General features: G+C 26.5%; 1 protein-coding gene across 4 annotated transcripts; it reads right to left on the bottom strand.

The window, feature by feature from the left end:
• Positions 1–348: 348 nt before the first annotated feature.
• LOC112743707 (uncharacterized) lies at positions 349–6,012 on the bottom strand. 4 transcript variants are annotated; one of them, XM_025793016.3, is made up of 13 exons: positions 5,596–6,012; positions 4,832–5,507; positions 4,442–4,526; positions 4,269–4,358; positions 3,599–3,672; positions 3,312–3,396; positions 3,144–3,198; positions 2,511–2,652; positions 1,923–2,004; positions 1,790–1,837; positions 1,523–1,595; positions 1,309–1,412; positions 349–868 (listed from the first exon to the last, which is right to left on the bottom strand). In XM_025793016.3, the coding sequence occupies exons 1-13, from the start codon at positions 5,684–5,686 to the stop codon at positions 752–754; spliced, it is 1,722 nt and encodes a 573-aa protein (XP_025648801.1). In that variant the 5' UTR covers positions 5,687–6,012; the 3' UTR covers positions 349–751. The 4 variants fall into 4 exon arrangements, with proteins under 4 accessions (XP_025648801.1, XP_025648799.1, XP_025648800.1 ...); XM_025793014.3 differs by having other exon boundaries at positions 2,511–2,641; positions 3,109–3,198; XM_025793015.3 differs by having other exon boundaries at positions 349–844; positions 2,511–2,641; positions 3,109–3,198; positions 5,596–6,011.
• Between the last annotated feature and the right edge of the window lie 15,506 nt (positions 6,013–21,518).

Raw genomic sequence — 21,518 nt, forward strand, 5'->3', positions numbered from 1 at the left:
TTTTTTTTTTTTTTCAGAATGGTGGAATCTTTTTTCCTATGATAGAACGGTTTTTCAGATTGATTGGAGCATCAAGTTTGGATTCTGGCTATGAGCAGTTTCTGTCAAAAGTAATAAAACTATAAAAGTAAGATTCAAGCATAATGATGGGGATGGTTCATCGTGATTCAAAAGTTAGTATACAAATACATACAACAATCTTCACCGTAAAACTAAATCGGAATATGGCCGGAGAGGTGGGTCGAGTACCTATGGGTTCGGATAAAACTGTTATCCATAAATACACTTATTATATATAATTTACAAAATATAATATATTAAATTAAATCTATAAATTATGACCCCCAATAATTTAACATATATTTAACCATAATCAAAATAATTTATGAAGAATAAATATACAAATTTTAAATATTAAAAATAAACCAATAAAAAATTAAAAGAAATCATGGTCTACTTAAAAAAACTACCAAGGTTAATATATGTCAGGGTTAATATGGAGGAGGGAATGTACTTGTGTTTGTGTAGATATTAGTTTAATTAGCTGACCTATATTGAACGGTTTTATATTTATTACGAACTTACCACATTTTGAAAAAAAAAAAAAAATATAAACCTGAGGAGACTGTTTATATTAAGGATTGAGGGTTCATAACCTTATCTACTGATATATATTTTTGGGGGACAGAGGGGTTTAGTTATGTTGAAGTACTTCGTAATTTATTAGCCTTCAAGTACATGGAAACCTGCTTTATGTTGCTTTTGCTTTGGCCTTCCATGCGACAAACTTCATATTTTCTTGCTTGTATCTTTTCCATTCACTCAAAACAGGTAAGATGACTGGCTGTATAACAAACAGAAAATATGGCTGCAATTTAGAAGAAAAGTAGAAAAAAAAATCAGTATATTTCAACTTGTAATATAAAATTATGAGTGAATCTGAGTTCTTTTTTGTGAAATGCTTGTCATGCTTGATCAAGCTTTCGAAATTATAATCGTGCTCATTTTCATAATCCAGTGACAGAAGCAGAAGAATTGAGAGTTACACGAACAAAAAGGAAATGACAATGAGCTATACATATCTCTTACAACTTTTATGTGCACGCTTTATGATAAAATGTCATCAAACTAAACCAGAGTTATGTTTACATCTTATGTTGACTCGTAATGTGTTCCCTAATTATGATGCCAATAGGAAAAAAAATGAGCCCTAATATGGTTGAATCATTCAATTATCGAGTGTCTCAACCCTCATATGCCTGTTAACTTATAGTATTTAGGACAAAGATGAAGAGTTAAAGAACCAACCGTATAGATGATAACAGAATGCCAATATGAATAATAACTGATAGACATAATTGAAGGATGAAAAAAGGAATCCTCTGCCAGAGATCTTGCTTGCCTTGATGATGCTGACAAGAAAAGAGATTGATCATGTTTAGCATTAGGCAACAGTATAAAAATCTTCATCAAAGTCACTAACAAGATTTTGAAATCAAACATAAGCTGAAAGAAAGCATACCAGCAGATGCATCATAAATTCCAGCAGATGCATTACTTTGAGCAAATTTTGCAGCTTCCAAAGAAATCATCACCTGGTCAAAGCCAAGTAGGCAACACATAATGTTAAGGAGGGGAGGGATTTAAAGTTAACAAGAGTATGAAATTTTCATTATCAGTTAATCAGTTAAAGGTGAATTAACACAAGCAACCTTTATCATTCTTAATACACTGGAAGATAAACTACAGTTTCCAACCAAAATATCATCCAATAAGCATTTACAATCACCTGTTTTCCAATTTCATCAGTGATAATCATCCTTGGCAACGATTGAACCTGCATGGAATTGAAGTTTAAGAAGCTTACGCTAGATACTAGCCAGATTGAAGTTAACAGACTCGGTAGATAAGAGTATACGTACCAATCTGGAAAGAGATCCAAGTGTTGCCGCACAAGAATAGAGATTAAAGCAAACATGATTCCGTGACAAAACATCCAACTCCCTACATATAATCACAATCAATGAGAACTAATTTGACAACATTTTATCTATTATGGACTATTTTCTTTGAAAAAATGGAAAAAATAACAAATATTACTTTACAGAGATAAATATTTAAGTGAAACAAAGACACTGCAATTTGTTATGCCTCCGAGAGTTGTAGCATCCCCCTCAAGCGTTGTGAAAAATGATTCTTACCCAAGTCTATTCTAAAGCAGGAATATTTGTCTTGTTGTTTCATTTAGGAACCGTTTATAGAGACCAAAAGCATACAGAATGGATGATAAAACTTTTTAATAAAAAAATTATATCCCCCATGATGTACACAGGAACTTGTAAAAGGAAATTGATGTGAAATATAATGCTCGTTCTGTCATTCAGCCCTCCCAAAATCATGTTGAAACATGTAGTCATGATCAAGCTAACAAGCTTCCAAAATTATTTTAACATAACAAAGAAAATTACTTTGTAAACCATGCAATTAATATTTTAACATATCACTCTTACCATTGTGTGAATCCTCTTTCACTCCCTTGGAGCACGTATGTGCCTGATTGACCAACATAGAGGTTATCAGACTTAAGACCAAGGAGTTGCCGCAACTGCCCCATTAGAATTTCAAAAAGCTTCTGGATATCCTGTTTCATGACTTGCATGATTCCATGTTCAGCAAATGAATTTATGAAAATTAACAATAGTGGGATATATGAATACCGGCATAAATCAGTTGCATAATATTCATTATCTACACCAAAATAAAATAAAACTTATGAAATTAAATGGTTTGGAACAAGAATCTATCAAGTATTTGTTTAAAAGTTATAAACATATTACACATAAAATAAAACTGTACTTTGTTTGTTTAGCCACACTTTGAAAAAAATAACACTTTTGTAACACATCAAAATCAAACCATACATTTTATCATCTAATGGTAAAAAAGAAGCATCTTCATATGAAGACAATAATAAAATCTCCATGGTAGTATCCACCAAAATAAAATACTCCAAATATTGCTTTACTTTCATTGTATATAGTGAGAAGTTTTTCCTATATGAGAGTTAACAAACTACTAACAGCGGCAATTCATGAGTGAAAGGAAAACCTGGGTTGAAATCATATGTTTGACTGAATCCTTACTTTCCAAATCTTTTTTACAGCTTTGGGGATTCCATACGACAACACCTCCCCACATCTACAATATTCCGAAATAGCCTCTTCATAACAACAATAAATTTGGCAATTTTATAATACATGTAACAATACAAAAACATTAAATAATGAGATTTTGAAGATGAGATAAATAACTGGGGATATAAATCCATTAGTATTAGACAGGTCTCCATTTGGAAGCTCCAACCGGAGAGGACATTCCTTTGCTGATGGTATATACCTGGAATTATGAACAAGAAAACTTGCAATCTAAGCTCTGTCTATATGCAGAACACAACTACTACATTGAAATCACACTAGAGAATATGTATAATGGTAGAGAGAATGAGATAAAGAAGTAATTCAAAAGTAAACTAAGAAAAGAATTATTAGGTTCTGGAAAGTGTAAGTAAATAAATCTAGGGTTGAGCTAAAAAGTATACACTACAAGTTGCAACATTTTAGATCTCCCACCGGCTGCAACTGAAGTATCCAAGTACCACTCATTAGAATTAACCTGTTCAACATAGTCAATTGACCACAGCTATATCATTATCATTTCTCAGGTAGACATTAAATGAAATTTGAAAAAGGACAAATATGAACACTCAGCAGATATGTTTTAATGCATTAGCAATGATAATGAATTCACGTAATACGAACCAGATTTACACAAGACTTGCATAAATCAAAAGATGAATAAACTTCTAAATAATCAAAGCATCAATTTGTGATTTATCTGATAGGCTGCGTTAGAACTAAATAGTAAGTACACTTAAATTCTAAATCATAAGTCAAGAGGCACAGAGAATGCGCACAAAGAAAGGAAGATCCTTGGTACTAGAAATGTGGCTTCCAAGCACTTCATCCCAGTAAGAAAATGAAGACTTTTGCGTATGAACACTCAGCAGATACTTTTTAATGCATTAGCAATGATAACAAATTTACATAATTTGAACCAAATTTACATATGACTTGCATAACTCAAAAGGTAAATAAACTTCTCAATAATCAAAGCATTGATTTGCGATTTATCTGATAGGCTGGGCTAGAACTAAATAATAAGTACACTTAAATTATAAATGATAAGTCGGAGCCTCAGAGAATGCGTACAAAGAAAGGAAGATCCTTGGTACTAGAAATGTGGCTTCCAAGCACCTCATCCCAGTAAGAAAATGAAGACTTTTGCGTATGATATAAAACCTGCCAATTACGAATAATTATAAAATCAATCAAATCTAAACCGTACAACATTTTTTAATTGTTACATGCAAACAAGAATTTACCTGGCTTTCAACTGTTATGTTTGCTATAGGTTGCAAAGATTGGATTACAGGTTGCAACAGAATCTCATCAATTTCACGAAAATTCCTACATTAAGATCACAACAGAAACTTCAAAATGATTACAAAGAAAACTAAGGTAATACTTTTAATGACAGGACATCAAATAAATAAATAAATAAATAAATTTCAACAACAATCTACAATGTAACATTTAAAGCCTCATTGCCATTAATCTCTGTGAACTCCACATTTCATTTCAAAGCAAGTTCTCTCTATGCCAAACTTTTTATAGCATATCTAGAAAAATTCCCAGTATAGCAAAACAAATGCATGTTATCTATAAAACACAACAAGAACACTCCATCGAATTACAGTTTTCACAATCCATACCAATCATATATCCAATCCCGCGGCTCTGCATTGAGCAAACTGAAGGAAAGAATAATCCTGCCATCAGCACCAACCGGCATGAACTCGGCACGAATCGAATCTCCTTCACTCCTACCATTCATGAACACCTTGGCAAAGATTTCAGCCACCCTCGAAAGCGCCTCCTCCTCCAAAACACGGCCGAGTATCCACGCGTGCCGATACTTCCCCACCACAGCCCTCACCTCTGCCTCCTTGTCGCCCCCATTCACCACCACCACACTATACACGTTCCCTCCACCATCCACATTCCCCAAACAACCCCTCAGCAACTCATCAACATCTTCATCATTAAACTTCCCGCCAAAAAAAGCAACTTCTTCACCACAATTAAACGGACACTGAACCTTCGAATTCTCCGTCCGCGTGCAACTTGAGCCCGAATCAATCACCACAGAGACCTCATAGGCACCGCAATTACCGCATTGCGAGGAGTTAGGGTTCAGTAGGGACATCTTGTTGATAATTGCTTCTGCGACGTCGTTTGAGGCGGTGAAGTTGAAACCAAGGAACATGGCTTGGAATTGGCAACGGAAGTGTAAGGGTTCGGAGTCCAATTGCGAAGAGAATGCTTCTATTCCACAGAAGGGGAGCGGAGAACGGTAGATTTCGACCGATTTCCATAGCAGCGGGAAACCTGCAAATAAACGGGACAGAAAGAAAGTCAAATAGTTGACCAACACTGGATTGAGTCAAAGTAGTTGACCAACTGCATAATCGGCTACCTAGGATGAATGAGAAGGGGACAATGACGGTGATGATGACAGGCTTGAGGCCGGGTTTGGTGGTTCGCATGGTTTTGGGGTCCAACTCCATGATCTTCTTGTTTCTTCTTCAGTGGGTTTTTGAGTTGAGTTGAGTTCAGTTTCAGTTTCAAAGGACAGTGGGTTTTAGATTTTTTAGTAACCGCTCTGCAAGCTGTTGGTGTGGCGGTTTCATTGTTTTTTTTTTATTTTTTCGAGATTCTCTATTTAATTGATACCGTGATCTGATCATGATTGTTTTTTCCTCCAAATCAACTCATTCAGTTCCAATCATGATTATATTTGGACTTGATTTTGAATCACTCAACTTTCTATTCCTGCCTCTCCATTATGGCCATAGAAGAATTCATCGCATTAGGAGGCATCATACTGCATACATGGATTTTACTTTATAATATTGTTATCCATATATATAATGAAAATCAGGTTATTCATGATTAATCGGTTTTATTCCATGTAATCGCGGAGATACCGTCTTGAAAATAATTTATGACTTAGGCCATCACATAAAACGATAGAAAAATATTTACAATTGCACAATATAATAATATTCCCTTCCAAATTAATAAAATCCTTACATAACATTATCAAAATGCAAATTAATGTAGCTTTTCAAAATGACAGGACATTACCCATGGTTCTGTTACTTTATATATAAAAATATAACATTAAAAGTAAAAACTACGAAAACGCGTTATATATATATATATAGTAAATGTCCAAAATGGTCTTTGAATTTCAAATTGCTATTTAATTTAGTCCTTGACTTTTTAAAATGACCAATTAAATCCCTGAAATTCGAAAAACTGCATCTCCGTTAGTTTCTTGCAGAAGTGCCGTCTAAACGTTGATGATGTGGCATTCCAGCTATACGCTGATGTGTACCAAAGTTGAATTTGATTCAAATTGGTACCTGAAATTGCTTAATAATATCCAAATTAGTCCATCTTCAATTATAAAACCCTAATCCCCAAATTATTGTCTTCTCTTCTTCAATCTCTCTACTGTCTTCTTCTCTTCTTCATCCTCTCCGCTATCTTCTTCTCTTCTTCGACCTCTCCACTATCTTCCAGTTCATTTGGTTTTTTCGTCTGCATGAGTGATGATGGGTGGTGGGAAGAGAAGCCAAAGTAGCTCAAGTAGGAACAACTCTGTAGGGAGACCTTATGGCAGCAAAAGAATGTGCAACAGGGGAAGTAAGAACGCCGTTTTTTGTAATTGCAGACTTTGGATGGTGATGAAGTACTCAACGACAACAGAGAATCTTGGTAAACTATTTTATGGTTGTCCAAACTAGGAGGTAAGGTTATGGCTCTAAAGAAAATGTTAAGATAGTTTCACTTTGAGTTTGGATTCACCTGCGTTTTTTACTTTGTAGTATGGAATCCATTGTAATTTTTTCTGTTGGGTTAATGGAGGTGAAGAACCAGTTTGTGCAACACCCATCTCACAAAAAATTTTGCATGAGTTCAATTGAAAAATGACAAATTTAAAAAGTGATGTTAAAACCTTGAAGATGATGATAATGGTTACCTTCTTAAAAGTGGAAAATATATTTTAGCTTAATGGACGAACCTGCAAGGATACATATAATTTAAATATGTGTTAAACTTAAAATTAATCCAACTGCATTAACTTGTAATTAAAATAGTTTTTAGGTAAGTGTACTGATGTTGTAGTTCAGGATGAATATAAATTGGAAGATAGCAGAGAGGACGAAGAAGAGAAGAAGACAGTAGAGAGATTGAAAAAGAGAAGACAATAATTTGGGGATTAGAGTTTTATAATTGAAAATGGACTAATTTAAATATTATTAAGTAATTTCAAGTACCAATTTGAATCAAATCCAACTTTAGTACACATCAGCATACAGCTGGAATACCACATCATCAACGTTTAGAAGGCGCTTCTTTAAGGGACTAACGGAGATGCACTTTTTCAAATTTCAGAAATTTAATTGGTCATTTTAAAAAATCGGAGACTAAATTAAATAACAATTTAAAATTCAAGAATCATTTTAGACATTTACTCTATATATATATATAACACAATATCATTTTCCTTATATGAATATGATCCTGAAATTAGTGAAAGGAAACAAAATTGGTACACAAATGATCAAATTGTAACTTCCTGCAGGAGATTATAGCGTTATTTACTATGTATTATCTATATATAGTAGTAACGTTAATTCTTTTTGAAGCTATAATTTTTATATTTATCCATTATTATAATTCTATCCATTTAAGATCGAGCAGGCTGATTTTATTGTAATCCAAATATTTTAGAATTTTATTTTAATTTTGAGGGTAATGTTTATCTCCGTATTGTTGTTAGCGTACATTTCATTTATACTAGGAGAAGAGGAAAGAGAAGAAAAACGTGAAAACCTTAACAATAATTCATAATAGACTGAAGCATTGAAGGACAAAAATAAGAACACAACACCAAAATGGAAATATTTGATAATAAAAAAATTAATTAAAATTAATTAGAATTTATCTTATTTAATATTTATTAATTATTATATAATTATTTAAAGTGTCTGTATTTCTTTTCATAAAAATTTTAATATAGTACAGGCTCATTTAGATACTTGTGACTAGTAAACTCAACTTTATGCTCTCCTTTTTGCCAAGTGTTGAATAATAAACCCAGCAAACGATTAAAATGAAATGAAACTATTTTTCTCAATCATTGTGAGCCAGAATAAGGAATACGCGGTATGAGAAAACATAAATAGAATGAGAAAACATAAATAAATAGATCATATTATAATGAATAAAAAGTAAAATATCACATTAAAAGAACATATCAGTTTACCCACTTAAGCAAATGATAAGACTTGAATTTTGTCATCTATATGTAAGGGTTTATTAGTCAATGGCAAATTTTAAAATAAAACTCAAATTTACGATGAATTAATTTTTAGATTATTTATTTTCATACTTTAAAAGTATCAATGAGATTAATTTAGAGAAATAAAAAAACATATATTTAAAAATAGTATAATGATAAATAAGTTTATAAATAACTAAACAAACAAACATAATAAAGATTGTTTCAATAAAAATTTTGAACAACATTAATAACTACCAATCAAATGAAAATACACATTTTACGTACAGAGATTCTAATATTACTAATTAAATTTATTTTTTTAATCTTATTAATTCACATTATTTACACATTGTTCAAAAATCTTGTTAATTACCTACACTTTTCCTATTATTATTTGACGTACAGAGGTTCTAAATACGCGTCTATTCAACACACAAAAGACTGAAAGAGTGCAGAGAGATTGAAGGGTAAGTAAAGGATGAAAATAACAATTTATTTTTGGAAATTACCTAGACAATTTGAACTTAAAAGAATTAATTTACTTATTGGGAAATAACTATAATAAAGTTGAAAGTAACTAGTATAGCATTATTAGTATTACCTAACATTATTCTCACCCCCTCTCTCTTTTCAAATTCTATTTAAACCCCACACTGACAGCAACAATTATGAAGTCACTCCAATTTAGTATTATTACAAGTGAAATAACCCGTGCCATGCACGTGATAAAACTGAAATTATAATTTTAAATTATTCTATTAAAATTAATTTGAATTGTAATAATTTAATTAATAAATAAATAATATGATGTGCATTGTTCGTATTTTTTTAAATATAGTATTAAATATATTAACTCGAATGTAGCTATTAAGTGTATACAAATTATATTTGAATTATGAATTTTCTAAATGAAATTATCCCGTTTAAAATATTTAAATTATGATTTCAATCATAAATTACAATTATGATTTAAATTTTTTTTATATAATATTACATTTTTTTTCTTCATTTTACTATTAATATGTTGATATTGCAAGTCTAAATTACAGTATTTTACTTAATCTTGACTGAAAAAGAAAATAGTTACGTGTTTCTATCATTTAATTTATTTAATACACAATGTGCTAATACTAACGATATTTTTTAAAAAAATATATTGATAAAAATATATATAATATAATTACAAATATAACATAAATAAATAAAATATATAAATAAATGCAAAACCAATATGTTTACCAATGTCTTTGTTAAATTTTATAAATTAGAGAATAAATTATGTATTTGGTTGCTTGGTGATCACATAGATGATCAAGTAATTGGATTGTAAATTGATCTCATAGTGTACATTTTATTTTTTTCTCATTTTTTATTGAAAGCGAGAATTAAGGGAGTAAGTAGTAATATATAAAGAAAAAAAACTTGCACAACAACACATCATTATAACCTAAAGAAATATTCATATTAAAAGTTTACATTCTACAATTCATGAAGATCAATCACAATGTACTGGTCACTTCTTTCTATTTTTGACCATGATATGAGTTTTTCTTTTCTAGTCAAGAATCTAATAACATCTAACTGAACAAAAAAATGAATTAAAAGTACCAAATTAAGGACAAATGAGTGAATAATATAAGAAATTATAACTTTGAACGTGTATAAAATAAAAAAATTTACTGATTTATTTTATATTAAATGATAAAACTAACATTAGTATATTAATAAAAGGATATACCTTTAAAAAAAGTCACAACATAATTTCAAATATTTTTATAAATAAACTGTTAAAATTTTTATTATCGATAAAATGATACTATTATACAATTTTTTGGCAAAACTTAAAATCAAAAGGAAAATAATTTTGTGTGGGTTAATATAAATTAATTACGTACCAAATAAGTAGGTTCATTTGTTTGTTCAATATATCAGCATGAGCAAGCAAATTAAAATGATTATCCAGAATTTTACGATTATCGACCAAATGTACTATACCTGACTCAATCTTAAAAGATATTTTGCACGTGTGTACAGTCAGAAGATATATTCCGCTTGATTTCTCGATCTCAAAATTTGAGAAGACATATACTTTCCTTTCTACCAATTCATTCTCAAATATTTTTGTCAAATAATTCTTGATTGAACAATGAATTTTATCGTATTGCAAAACAAATTAAAAAGTTATTAGCATTTACAAAGCTATTAAAAAGAATTGTCTTTGACTTGATTGAACAATGAATTTTATCGTATTACAAAATAAATTAAATATAAAAGCTATTAGCATTTACAAAGCTATTAAAAAGAATTGTCTTTGACTTGTGAAATAGTGTACTTATAAAATTAACTTAAAATATGAACTACAAATATTTATAAGAATTTAATTTTGATGCACTGACAGTGTAAAGTAGTTTTATACGTATATCCAATTACGTAATGACACATCAATAAAAATAAATACATTTCACATTGACCGCGTGAATGGTTATCCAAAAGAACAGATGTGATTGCACGACTATGTAAAATGCTTTACACTGTCAGTGCATCAAAATTAAACTCTATTTATAAATTGAACTTAGCATTACTTGAAAAAATTTAGTAAATGAATCAATTAATCTTATCATCTATTAGAACTATTTCTATGTAAACCGTCTTACTCTTGTCAAACTTGAATGGAACTTTTTATAGCCTTATAATTCTTGTCTTTATTTTTCATACTTTCTCTTCGTATAATCTACTATAGGTGATACTATTAATAGGATCGTAGTCAATAGTCATTAGGTATGGAAAAAAAATAGAATAAAAGCTATGTGAAAATTATAAATTTTTTAAATAATAAACATGAAAAAAATTTTACTGCTTATTATATATACTAATAATATGTCAATAATTTTAAAAATTTACTAATAATATTAATAGTTTAAAAATAATTTTACTATAGTTATAATAAATTTAGTTATTACTCTAAATAAATAAAATAAATAATATATTTGAAAACTAAAGAAAAAAAGATTAGCGGTAATTATATTTAAAATGTTTCTATGTTTTTTTTTTTTTTTTTGCTTGCTATTCTTTCGCTAACAAATCAAAAAAACTCTAAATTTAAAATATAACAATAAATATGTCATGTAATGAAAAAATAACAAACTATATATATATAATTGCTATATAGGGAGTCAATGCACAAAGATATGTTATCGTAATAAAATATTACACTATAAATAATTATATTTGTCAAGTAAATTTATTTATATTCTATATCTATTATATTATTTTATGTAAAATTAAAATCTACTCTTCTAATTTAATATTATATATATTTACTTTTTACATTGTCTAAAATTAAATTGGGATTATGTCTAAAGACTTAACATAGTAAACAGAATGTAATTAATATCTAATATTTTAATAATTAAAAACCTAAAATAAGTTAATAGATAATAATAATTAATACCTAAAATATCATATATATATATATATATATATATATATATATATTTGATATTGTCCAAAATTAAATTAAAATTATGTTCAAAGTCTTAATACTGTAATTGAGGTATAATTAATACCTAAAATTTTAATAAGTAAATATCTAAAATAAGTTAATTAAATAACAACAATTAATACCTAAATTATTGAAAAGGAATTTTTAATAAATGTGAGGAATAAAAATAAAAAAATTAATTAAATAATATTAGTGTTTAAATGAAAGAGTTGATAAAGAATAATAATTATAAGTAAAAATAGTATTTTTATTTTGAAAAAAAAAAAACTCATGAGAAATTGTTTAATAATCCATGTCATGTACATGATAATAAATTGTTCAATAATTCGTACTATGCACATGATAAATTTGAAATTATAATTTTAAATTATTTTATTAAAATTAATTTAAATTGTAGTAATTGGGTTTATTTTTTCTTAATCTAGTGTTATGTGTATCAACTCTAATATAGTTATTAATCGTTTTTGTTAATCTATTTTTTTTCTCTAAATTTATTATTTAAAATAATAATTATAAATATTAATAATTAAACAAACTATTATATTATAATTATTTACGTTTTATTCCCAAAATTGAAAACATACTATTTCTTTTTTATTTAATGGTTTTTATTTATACTACCAGTATATATTAATCGATTAGTCAATGATTTTTTTATTTATAGGATATATTTATTTATTTTGTTTAAATAATTTTAAATCTTTCCTTATTTAAGTACACATATATTAAGTCACATATATTAATTATTTTTTAATTTTTTGATCATAAATAACTTTTTTAGCCTACAATAATTATACTGATTTTGTTATTCCATTAATACCATCATATGCGTAATAATATTCATAAATCATACTAATTTTTGTAATATATATATATATATATATATATATATATATATATATATATATATATATATATATATATATATATATATATATATATATCAATTGTTTAGTTAATAATTCTAAATACTTCTTTACGTAGTTTATATATATTAATTGTATGTAAATATATTTAAATCGTATATATTAATTAGTTTTTTTTATCATAATTAATTTTTTTTTAGTATACAATCATTCAATAATTTTTTTATTCTTTATTATTAATGTTATCGTATGTGTAATTTTTATAAATTATAATAATTTTTTTATTTATCTATACATATATATTAATTGTACATATAAAAATTTAAATCACATGTGCTAATTATTTTTTTGTTATGATTATTTTTTATATATATATGATTATTTTTTATTCTACAATCGAGTAATAATTTTTTATTTTTTATATCCATGCATATTTCCCAATCCCTTTTTCATATGTATGATTAACAATTTTTTTTAAATGGTGATATTTTAATTTTTTTCTTTCACGTATTTTTATATATTAGCAAGAAAGCAAAACCATGTATTGTGACTCTTTTTCCTTTTTCACGCCTTAATCTTAATTAATCAATCTTGTGTCCAAAACAGATATTAGTTAATCTTAATTAAATTTTTAATAATTCTAATTTATTGATGAATTACATTTCTCTTAATAATTGCATTACTAATCTGAAATACAAAAAAAAAGTAATACATATATCAAAAAAGAAAACAAACTTAAAAAAAATCATATTAAAAAGTTTAAAAATAACATATCCATAAAGAATAGTCATAATATATAAATTAAGACAACAATTTAAATTTCTCTAAAACTAATTTAATCAACTACCAATATTAGAACTAAATTATTTAAATAATATTTAATCTATTCTAATCCTTAGATACGTATAGATTAGAGTCATTCTCGTAACAACCAACCAAAATAACATCATAAGATCGAATACTTAGAATTTGTACAAATTCAGACTATCTTCTTGTTAAAATTGTCAAATTAAATTGACTTTTATTCTCTTCAATGGCATTGTATTAATGCACCAAAAAACCAGTAGTTTCTGAAAAAAATACAATATGTTATAAAATTATTTTAATACAAAAAGCTTAAGAGAAAAAAATTTAAATATAGTGCCAATCTTTGAATTGCATCTTCAAGGTTGGCACGAATTTTTCAAAATTGAACCTAAATTGAGGAAATTCGATCTCATTATATGCTCCACTTCGAATATTTTTGGACAAACGTAGAAAACGTAGAGGGGAAGTGACTTGAACTTGACCTACAAAACTCCTTAAAAACAATTGTCCAATCAAAAAAGAATAACAGATTAGAAAAAAATGCTTTGATTCTTAGATTTAGACTCTCTAACTACAAAAAAACACTATATATAGCCTTTAGTAATATAAAAATAATTATAGAAATTAATTATTGCAATATCAATTTACCACTATGAACGTTAGTATCATATTTATAACAATTAGAATTATAAATTTATGTTTAACTTTTTATATAATTATAATTAAGATATTTTTTAAATCAGTATAATTATGCATTATTCATTAAATGCTAATTGTAATATAATTCTAATAAAGATATTTTTTAAAATAAATTTAGAAGAGAGAATAGTGCCTTTATTTTGAAAAGAAAATAAATTTATGAGAAATTGACACCTTACTTTCATTAGTTGGGGAAAAATCCAATTTTAGTATATTAAGTAGATTATTTTATATAATTATAATAAAGATATTTTTTTAAATTGGTATAATCATGCATTATTCATTAAATGCTAATTGTAATATAATTATAATAAAGATATTTTTCTAAAAATAATTTTAGAAGAGAGAAAGTGCTTTCATTACATGGGAATATTACTTTCTAAAAATAAAGATATTTTTTTAAATTAGTATAATCATTCATTATTCATTAAATGCTAATTGTAATATAATTATAATAAAAATATTTTTTTAAAAATTATTTTAGAAGAGAGAAGAGTGTTTTAATTACATAAAAATAGTACTTTCTAAAAATAAAGATATGTTCCTAAATTAGTATAATTATGTATTATTCATTAACTATTAATTATAATATAATTATAATAAATATATTTTTTATAAAATAATTTAGAATAGAGAATAAAAAAATTCATTTTGAAGGGAAAATAAAGTCATGAGAGATCGATACGTCACCTTCGTTAATTAGGAAAAAACCCAATTTTAGTATATTAAGTAGATTATTATTATCACTACAAATGCTTTAAGATGGAAGATGGAGTTGTAGCTTTCTTGATAATAATCACATTGATCCTTCTTTACATGTTTCCATCTCCACTCTTAGTTCTAATTTTTGCTTGCCTTCTCGTAAATTTATTTGTATAGTGGTGGGATTTAATTAAATCTGTGCTTCCATATATATGGCTACTAGTTTGCTTCCATTTCTGCTTCTGCTGCTTACAGTTATGACTACTTTCCCTCATATCTTTACTGTGAGGTATGGTGCAACAGCTCCAGCAGCATTAGCAACAACTCTTTCATGTGAGGTATATATAGTAAAAAATCATGAATAATTAAGAAAGCTCATTAATAGATTAATTCACAGATTATATAGTTAGTGTATTTGCATATATATATATATATATATAGTTTAACTCATTTTTAATATGTTTTTTATATTTTAACATATATTTTATATTAGTAAATAGTAATTGATTTTGGCATGTATTTAGCATGATTGGTTTTACATATATTACTTTGTGTAAATACCTTTCTATTTTTTCTATTTCTTCTTTTCTTACTACTGAATACTACTGATCTTCATTTATTATTACTCTTTTTTTTTTCAGAAAAAACCTCTGTACGAGGAAAATGTTTCTGGATCAAGCCCAAGAAAGGACAAACCCATGCATATCTCACTCTTTTATGGGGAAACCAATCATTTCTATAACAAACTGGGGGACAAGCATGATGCTGCTTCTACTATTTACAACCATGATGATGTATGTGAGGTGGCTGTTTTAATCCAATTCAAAACATTTATATATATATATACTATGCATTATTATTTTTGAGTGGTTCATAAATGGAATTATATATGTGGTATTTCTGTTTTTGTTTTGTTTGGTTTAGGGTGTGAATTATTCATGGAATGTGACTTTCCTGGCTGCTGCTGCTGCTGTTTCCAAGGAGCTAATGAAATTACTGCTCACAGTTGGTTCATCACTTTTTGGAAGCTTTCTCTATCATCACTACACCTACTAAAATTTACTCCATGCATTATTATTGAAGTTATTTGTAAATAAATAAAAACATAGTTTTTTCTTTAATTTTAGGCTTTTAATTTCTCCTGATGACTTAAGCTGGGCCGTGCATCATTTTGCTATTCTTGTGTTAGCTTGTTTAATACCTACCTGCTAGCATTAATTAGGAAAGGTGTTTGCTACGGTACGATGAAAAAATCATACGTACCGATATGTTTATAATATGGACAAATAATAATAAGTCATGTGGAATTTATTTTTCATATCAATATTTAATTTTTGTTTTTTTAAATATATATTATATCACCACTTTTACTAATACACCTATTTAACTAAATAAAAATAAAAAATATTTTTATTTAATTTTATAAAAAGTGTTAAACATCCTTTTTTTATTTGATTAGACAAAAATATCCTTTTAAATTAACGAAATTTTAGAATTCAATTAATCTTAATTTTATAGTTTCAAATAATTTAAACAACAAAACAAAAACATATTAAAAAAACAAAAAATCAAAATTTCTTTATCTTCTCCAATTTCTCTAATCATTCGTGCCCCCTCTAAGCAAAACATATCAAAGAAACAAAAAATCGATGGTTCTTCGTCTTCTCCAATTACCTCTCTAAAGCAAAGCAATAAAAGTCCCAAACCAAAACCCTAAGTTCTTTGCTGCTGCCGTCTAGAGAACAACTCAGCACTTGAGACCAAGTACTGGTTCAACGTCGGAGATAGGACAATATCACCTTCCGGTGACACTGGCATGTTGAGATCATGGGTGACAGATGAAGACTACAAGACTTCGCCAAGTGAAGTTGCCTCTGAGTTCGGGGAAATTACAAAGCTCAATTTCAGTTTGATCCCTAATTACACAGCACCAGACCTTGTCTACCGAACTCTACGGCACATGATGAGAGGAAATGCCGCAGTCAACTGGAGCTTCAAAGAATTTAGGGTTTTGGTTTGAAATTTTCACTACTTTGTTTTATAGGAGCAATTGGAGAAGATGAAGAACGATTAATTTTTTGTTTTTTTGATATGTTTTGCTTAGAGGGGGTACGAATGATTAGAGAAATTGGAGAAGATGAAGAAATTTTAATTTTTTGTTTTTTTAATATGTTTTTATTTTGTTGTTTAAATTATTTGAAATTATAAAATTAGGATTAATTGAATTCTAAAATTTTGTTAATTTAAAAAGATATTTTTGTCTAATCAAACAAAAGAAGGGTATTTAAGACTTTTTATAAAATTAAATAAAAAAAATATTTTTTTTATTTTTATTTAATTAAAGAGGTGTATTAGTAAAAGTGGTGATATAATATATATTTAAAAAAACAAAAATTAAATGTTGATGTGGAAAATAAATTCCACGTGAATTATTATTATTTGTCTATATTTTAAACGTATCATACGTATAAATTTATCATCATATCGTAGCAAACACTATTAGGAAAAAGTAATTCCTCTCTAGCTATAATAATGCTATATAAATGTTACACTTGTTATTTTTCTATTCGACTTCTCTTCTCTAACAAATAATCTTGATTAGTAAATATGTCTAAATTTGCAGTATAATACTATGAAATTTGCAGTATACTCTTCTTGAACAATAATTAAGGTTGCTAAAATCAGTTAAACGTCTCCTTAAACCTCATTTTTGCTTGTTTGACGTTTCCATTTCTTCAGAAAATTATAAATTTCAATGGAAATAAATTAAACTCACGCTCCAAGTCATGTGTTCTGTACACAGAACTAAAAAAAATAACAAAATTTCAATTTCGAAATCAAAGAATGTTTCTAACCAACTCCAAAATTAGCCAACTGAGCCAGTGATTTGTAATTAGCAATTTTTCTCTTTAATTCTTATTTCCATAATTGTTTGTAAAAGTTTTTCCTTGGCGCTTCCATAATTAGCAATATTTCCTTTGTCACTTACTCAGTAACTCAGACGGGCACATGATTCTCTCTACTACAATAATTCTCCCTACCAGATTTAGATTTGAGAATAGAAACTAATATTAAATTTTTTATTTATAATTTTTTAAATAATTAAAAATAATAGATATTTTTATATTATATTAAATCTTAAAATAAAGAATTGTATCATAATAAATTCAATGATAATAATTATAATAAAAACTGATTTAATAATCTATATTGTATATGAGAAAGTATAGGAGAACGTCGTTTTTTTTAACAATGTAAACAATAAATTAAAAAAAGTTAATTTAAATTTTAAAAATCAAATTTTGAATTAATTAGATATAATCTTTATTTTAGATGGTTAATGGGATTGAAATGTAACTTGTTGTTCATGTTGTTTGTATCTTTTATTATTCATCTAACAAAATTAATTTTATATATATTGAAGCATTTTCTTTAGTAAATGTTTGAATTTGTAATTTTTTTTTTGTGCACAATCACATAATAACAAAGTCCGTCATATGCAATTATTTTAGCTATTTTTTAAGTATTATTGTATTGGATTTTTTGTACGTATAGCAACAAACAAATTTATAAAGCAAATATAAATATTGACCTCTTTGTTGAATGATGCTCTATATTATAATTTTAATCTTGTGTCAAAACTAAAAGTATAATTAAAGAGATTTTTAATTTTGAATTTTGTTAGGTAGACAATGACTTTTGTAAACAATATGAACAATGGGTTTTAGAGTTGACCTAATAAAGTAAAAAATCATTTCACTCCCAAATTATTTTCTAAATCTTAACATTAGGATAACTATCTGTATACATAGTGAATTGAACATCCAGTCATTGTTAATTATACATGAGTAAATCAAATCAAAAGAAATAACAATCTAACTAAAAATAATGAATATAATCATCTGCATATATATCTATTACTTAAACATCTGACATACTCATTATTAACATTGTTTAATATTCTCATTATCTATCTATAATTTTCTTTTTAATAAGGTGAATTATATGGTAAAGATGTAAGTTTACAGATTTTTTTTAATAGAATGAAAGAGAGATTAATAAAGGTAGGACCCACATTTTGAATAATAATAAAATAATAAAAAATAACTATAAAAAAAATTATATTTTCTCTCTATACCATTCCAATCTGTACAGTAGAGTGCCCCTTTAATAATTCTTGTAAGAAATTATGAGATGGATAAGGTAGTACTATAATAGTAATAAGAGTATTGTTGATTATATATATAAGTAGATTATAACAATATGCAATAATTTGAATATTTATAATTAAAAATTATTATTATTATTATTATTATTATTATTATATTACAATTTTAATATAAATGTTAATTGTATTAACCGTTATTTTATAATTAAAATACTTAATGATCCGTAGTAAATATAAATAATTAAGAATATTAATTAATAGAATTTTTTTTTATAAAAAAAATATGATGTCATCTATTTAAAATGAGCGACATAGTCCAACAACAAAAAAGTTTTTTTAGTAATTGTCAATTTGCTATCTAATTTAAAATAGTTAACATAACATAATAGAAAATAACTATATAACATAAATTTATTTCATAATAATTTAGTATCAATTTTATATTTATATAATAATAAAAATAGATAGATGGAATGATAGATGGATAGATAGATAAATTCCTCTTGCTATATATATAACCTTAAGAATAACTCCGTTTATTGTAACTTTTTTTTTTAAAATGGAAGATAGGGAGATTTAAATTTGTGATCTCTTAAATAAATATGAGAAAATTATGCCATTTAAATTATAATTTATTAGTATTGTAACTTATTTTTTCATTCTCTCCTTAAAGCTTGTTTGGGTGAGCTTTTAAGAAAAAATCTTTTTTCGAGTTATCTTTTTTTAAAAGATCTTATGGAAAAGTAAAAGTAATTTTATGTTTGAATATCTCATGCAAAAAGATCCTTTTATCTATTAATTATGTTTGGGTATAACAATATAAAAGTATTTTTTTGTTTATTTATTACATAAAAAACATCTTTTTTCTAAGAGAAAAAGATCTTTTAAAAAAAGATGTAAATTATAGCTTCTTAAAAAAGATGTTTTTTTTTTTATTTTTCTAGTGCTTTTATTTTTAGTACTAGAAATTTACCAAACACACTAAAAAATAAAAAAAAGATCTTTTTTCATTAAAATTTTTTTTTTATCAAAATAATGACGCTCAAACAAACACTTAGATATGCTAACGCATTCAATTTCATTTTTTTCAAAATCCAAATTCTTTCGGACAAAACAGAAACAAAATTCTTTCAATTCATTCAGTTTCAAGTTCTTGATATAAACACAATTTTTATTTCAACTTTTTGTTTTCCCATTTCCGTATAAATTTTCTACCATTATCGACCAAAGCAACTCTTCACTAACTATAATTTCACTCATTCAATTATCAACTTATTACAGCACATGCAAGTTTTTCTAAAGAATACTTGCATTATAAAAGTTTATATATATATATATATATATATATATATATATATATATATATTGAGAATGAATTATTTATATGAGAATATAAGAATGTAATTATTATTATTATTATTGGATTAAATTTAATAATTAAAATTAAATATACTTTAGAAGTTAAAATTAAAATTAAAATTATTACTCCCTCTTTTTTTTTTTTTGGGCTAAAAGTGGGATTCTCTTCTACATTCTTTTCTCTTCTCTTTTTGTCTTTGGATACCAAAAATTAAATCCCTAATTTTTGAACATCTCTTTTTATTGTGTTATTTTTTTTACTATTAATTTTATCACTATCATCACTCCTCCTTGTATTCGTTACTTTTGTTGTTGTCACATCTCTTCTCTATGTTTTTGTTACTTTTGTTGTTGTCACATCTCTTCTCTATGTTTTTGTTGGTGTTCCCTCTAGTATCTAAGTTGTTAGTTAAGCCATTTATTCATATTCAAAATAAACAGAGTTGTATGTGTCATTTTTTTATTCATAGTCTGAATGAATGTGCATTTAAAAATAAAATATTTTTATATTAGTATAATTTCTTTAAAGCATTGCTGGTATATAATTTTTTAATTATGTGAAAGCTTTTTTTACTTTTTAGTTATATAAATCTAATATTTTATTTTATAAAATTTGTGTAAAATTAATTAAATATAAGTCTTTTTTTATGCATACAACAACGAGTCGTTGTCTTACTTGGTGTGGTTGGTTATATGGATCAAATAGTACCATTGAACTTTATTATATATTATATCTATAAAGAGATCGTTTACATGTAGATTTCGTTTGACTATTTCATGGATAGTCTTCTAAAGTCTTCCTCTCCCTTTCGCTCATTGTCCATCTTCCATCTCATCCACCCTCCTGACGGGGTACTCTGTCGACCTTCTTGTCACATGTTCAAACCACTTGAAACGCGATTCTACCATCTTTTTCACAATAAGTGCTACTCCAACTCTC

The sequence above is a fragment of the Arachis hypogaea genome, chromosome 14, assembly GCF_003086295.3.
Source record: "Arachis hypogaea cultivar Tifrunner chromosome 14, arahy.Tifrunner.gnm2.J5K5, whole genome shotgun sequence".
NCBI lineage: Eukaryota > Viridiplantae > Streptophyta > Magnoliopsida > Fabales > Fabaceae > Arachis > Arachis hypogaea.

Excerpts from the sequence above, each read along its gene's own strand:
- LOC112743707 (XM_025793014.3), bottom strand. The coding sequence starts at position 5,686 with ATGGAGTTGGACCCCAAAACCATGCGAACCACCAAACCCGGCCTCAAG. Across the intron at positions 3,673-4,268 it reads CCAAGGATCTTCCTTTCTTT|GTTAATTCTAATGAGTGGTA; the intron begins GTACGCATTCTC and ends TATGTTGAACAG. Across the intron at positions 1,838-1,922 it reads TTGGATCTCTTTCCAGATTG|GTTCAATCGTTGCCAAGGAT; the intron begins GTACGTATACTC and ends AATTCCATGCAG.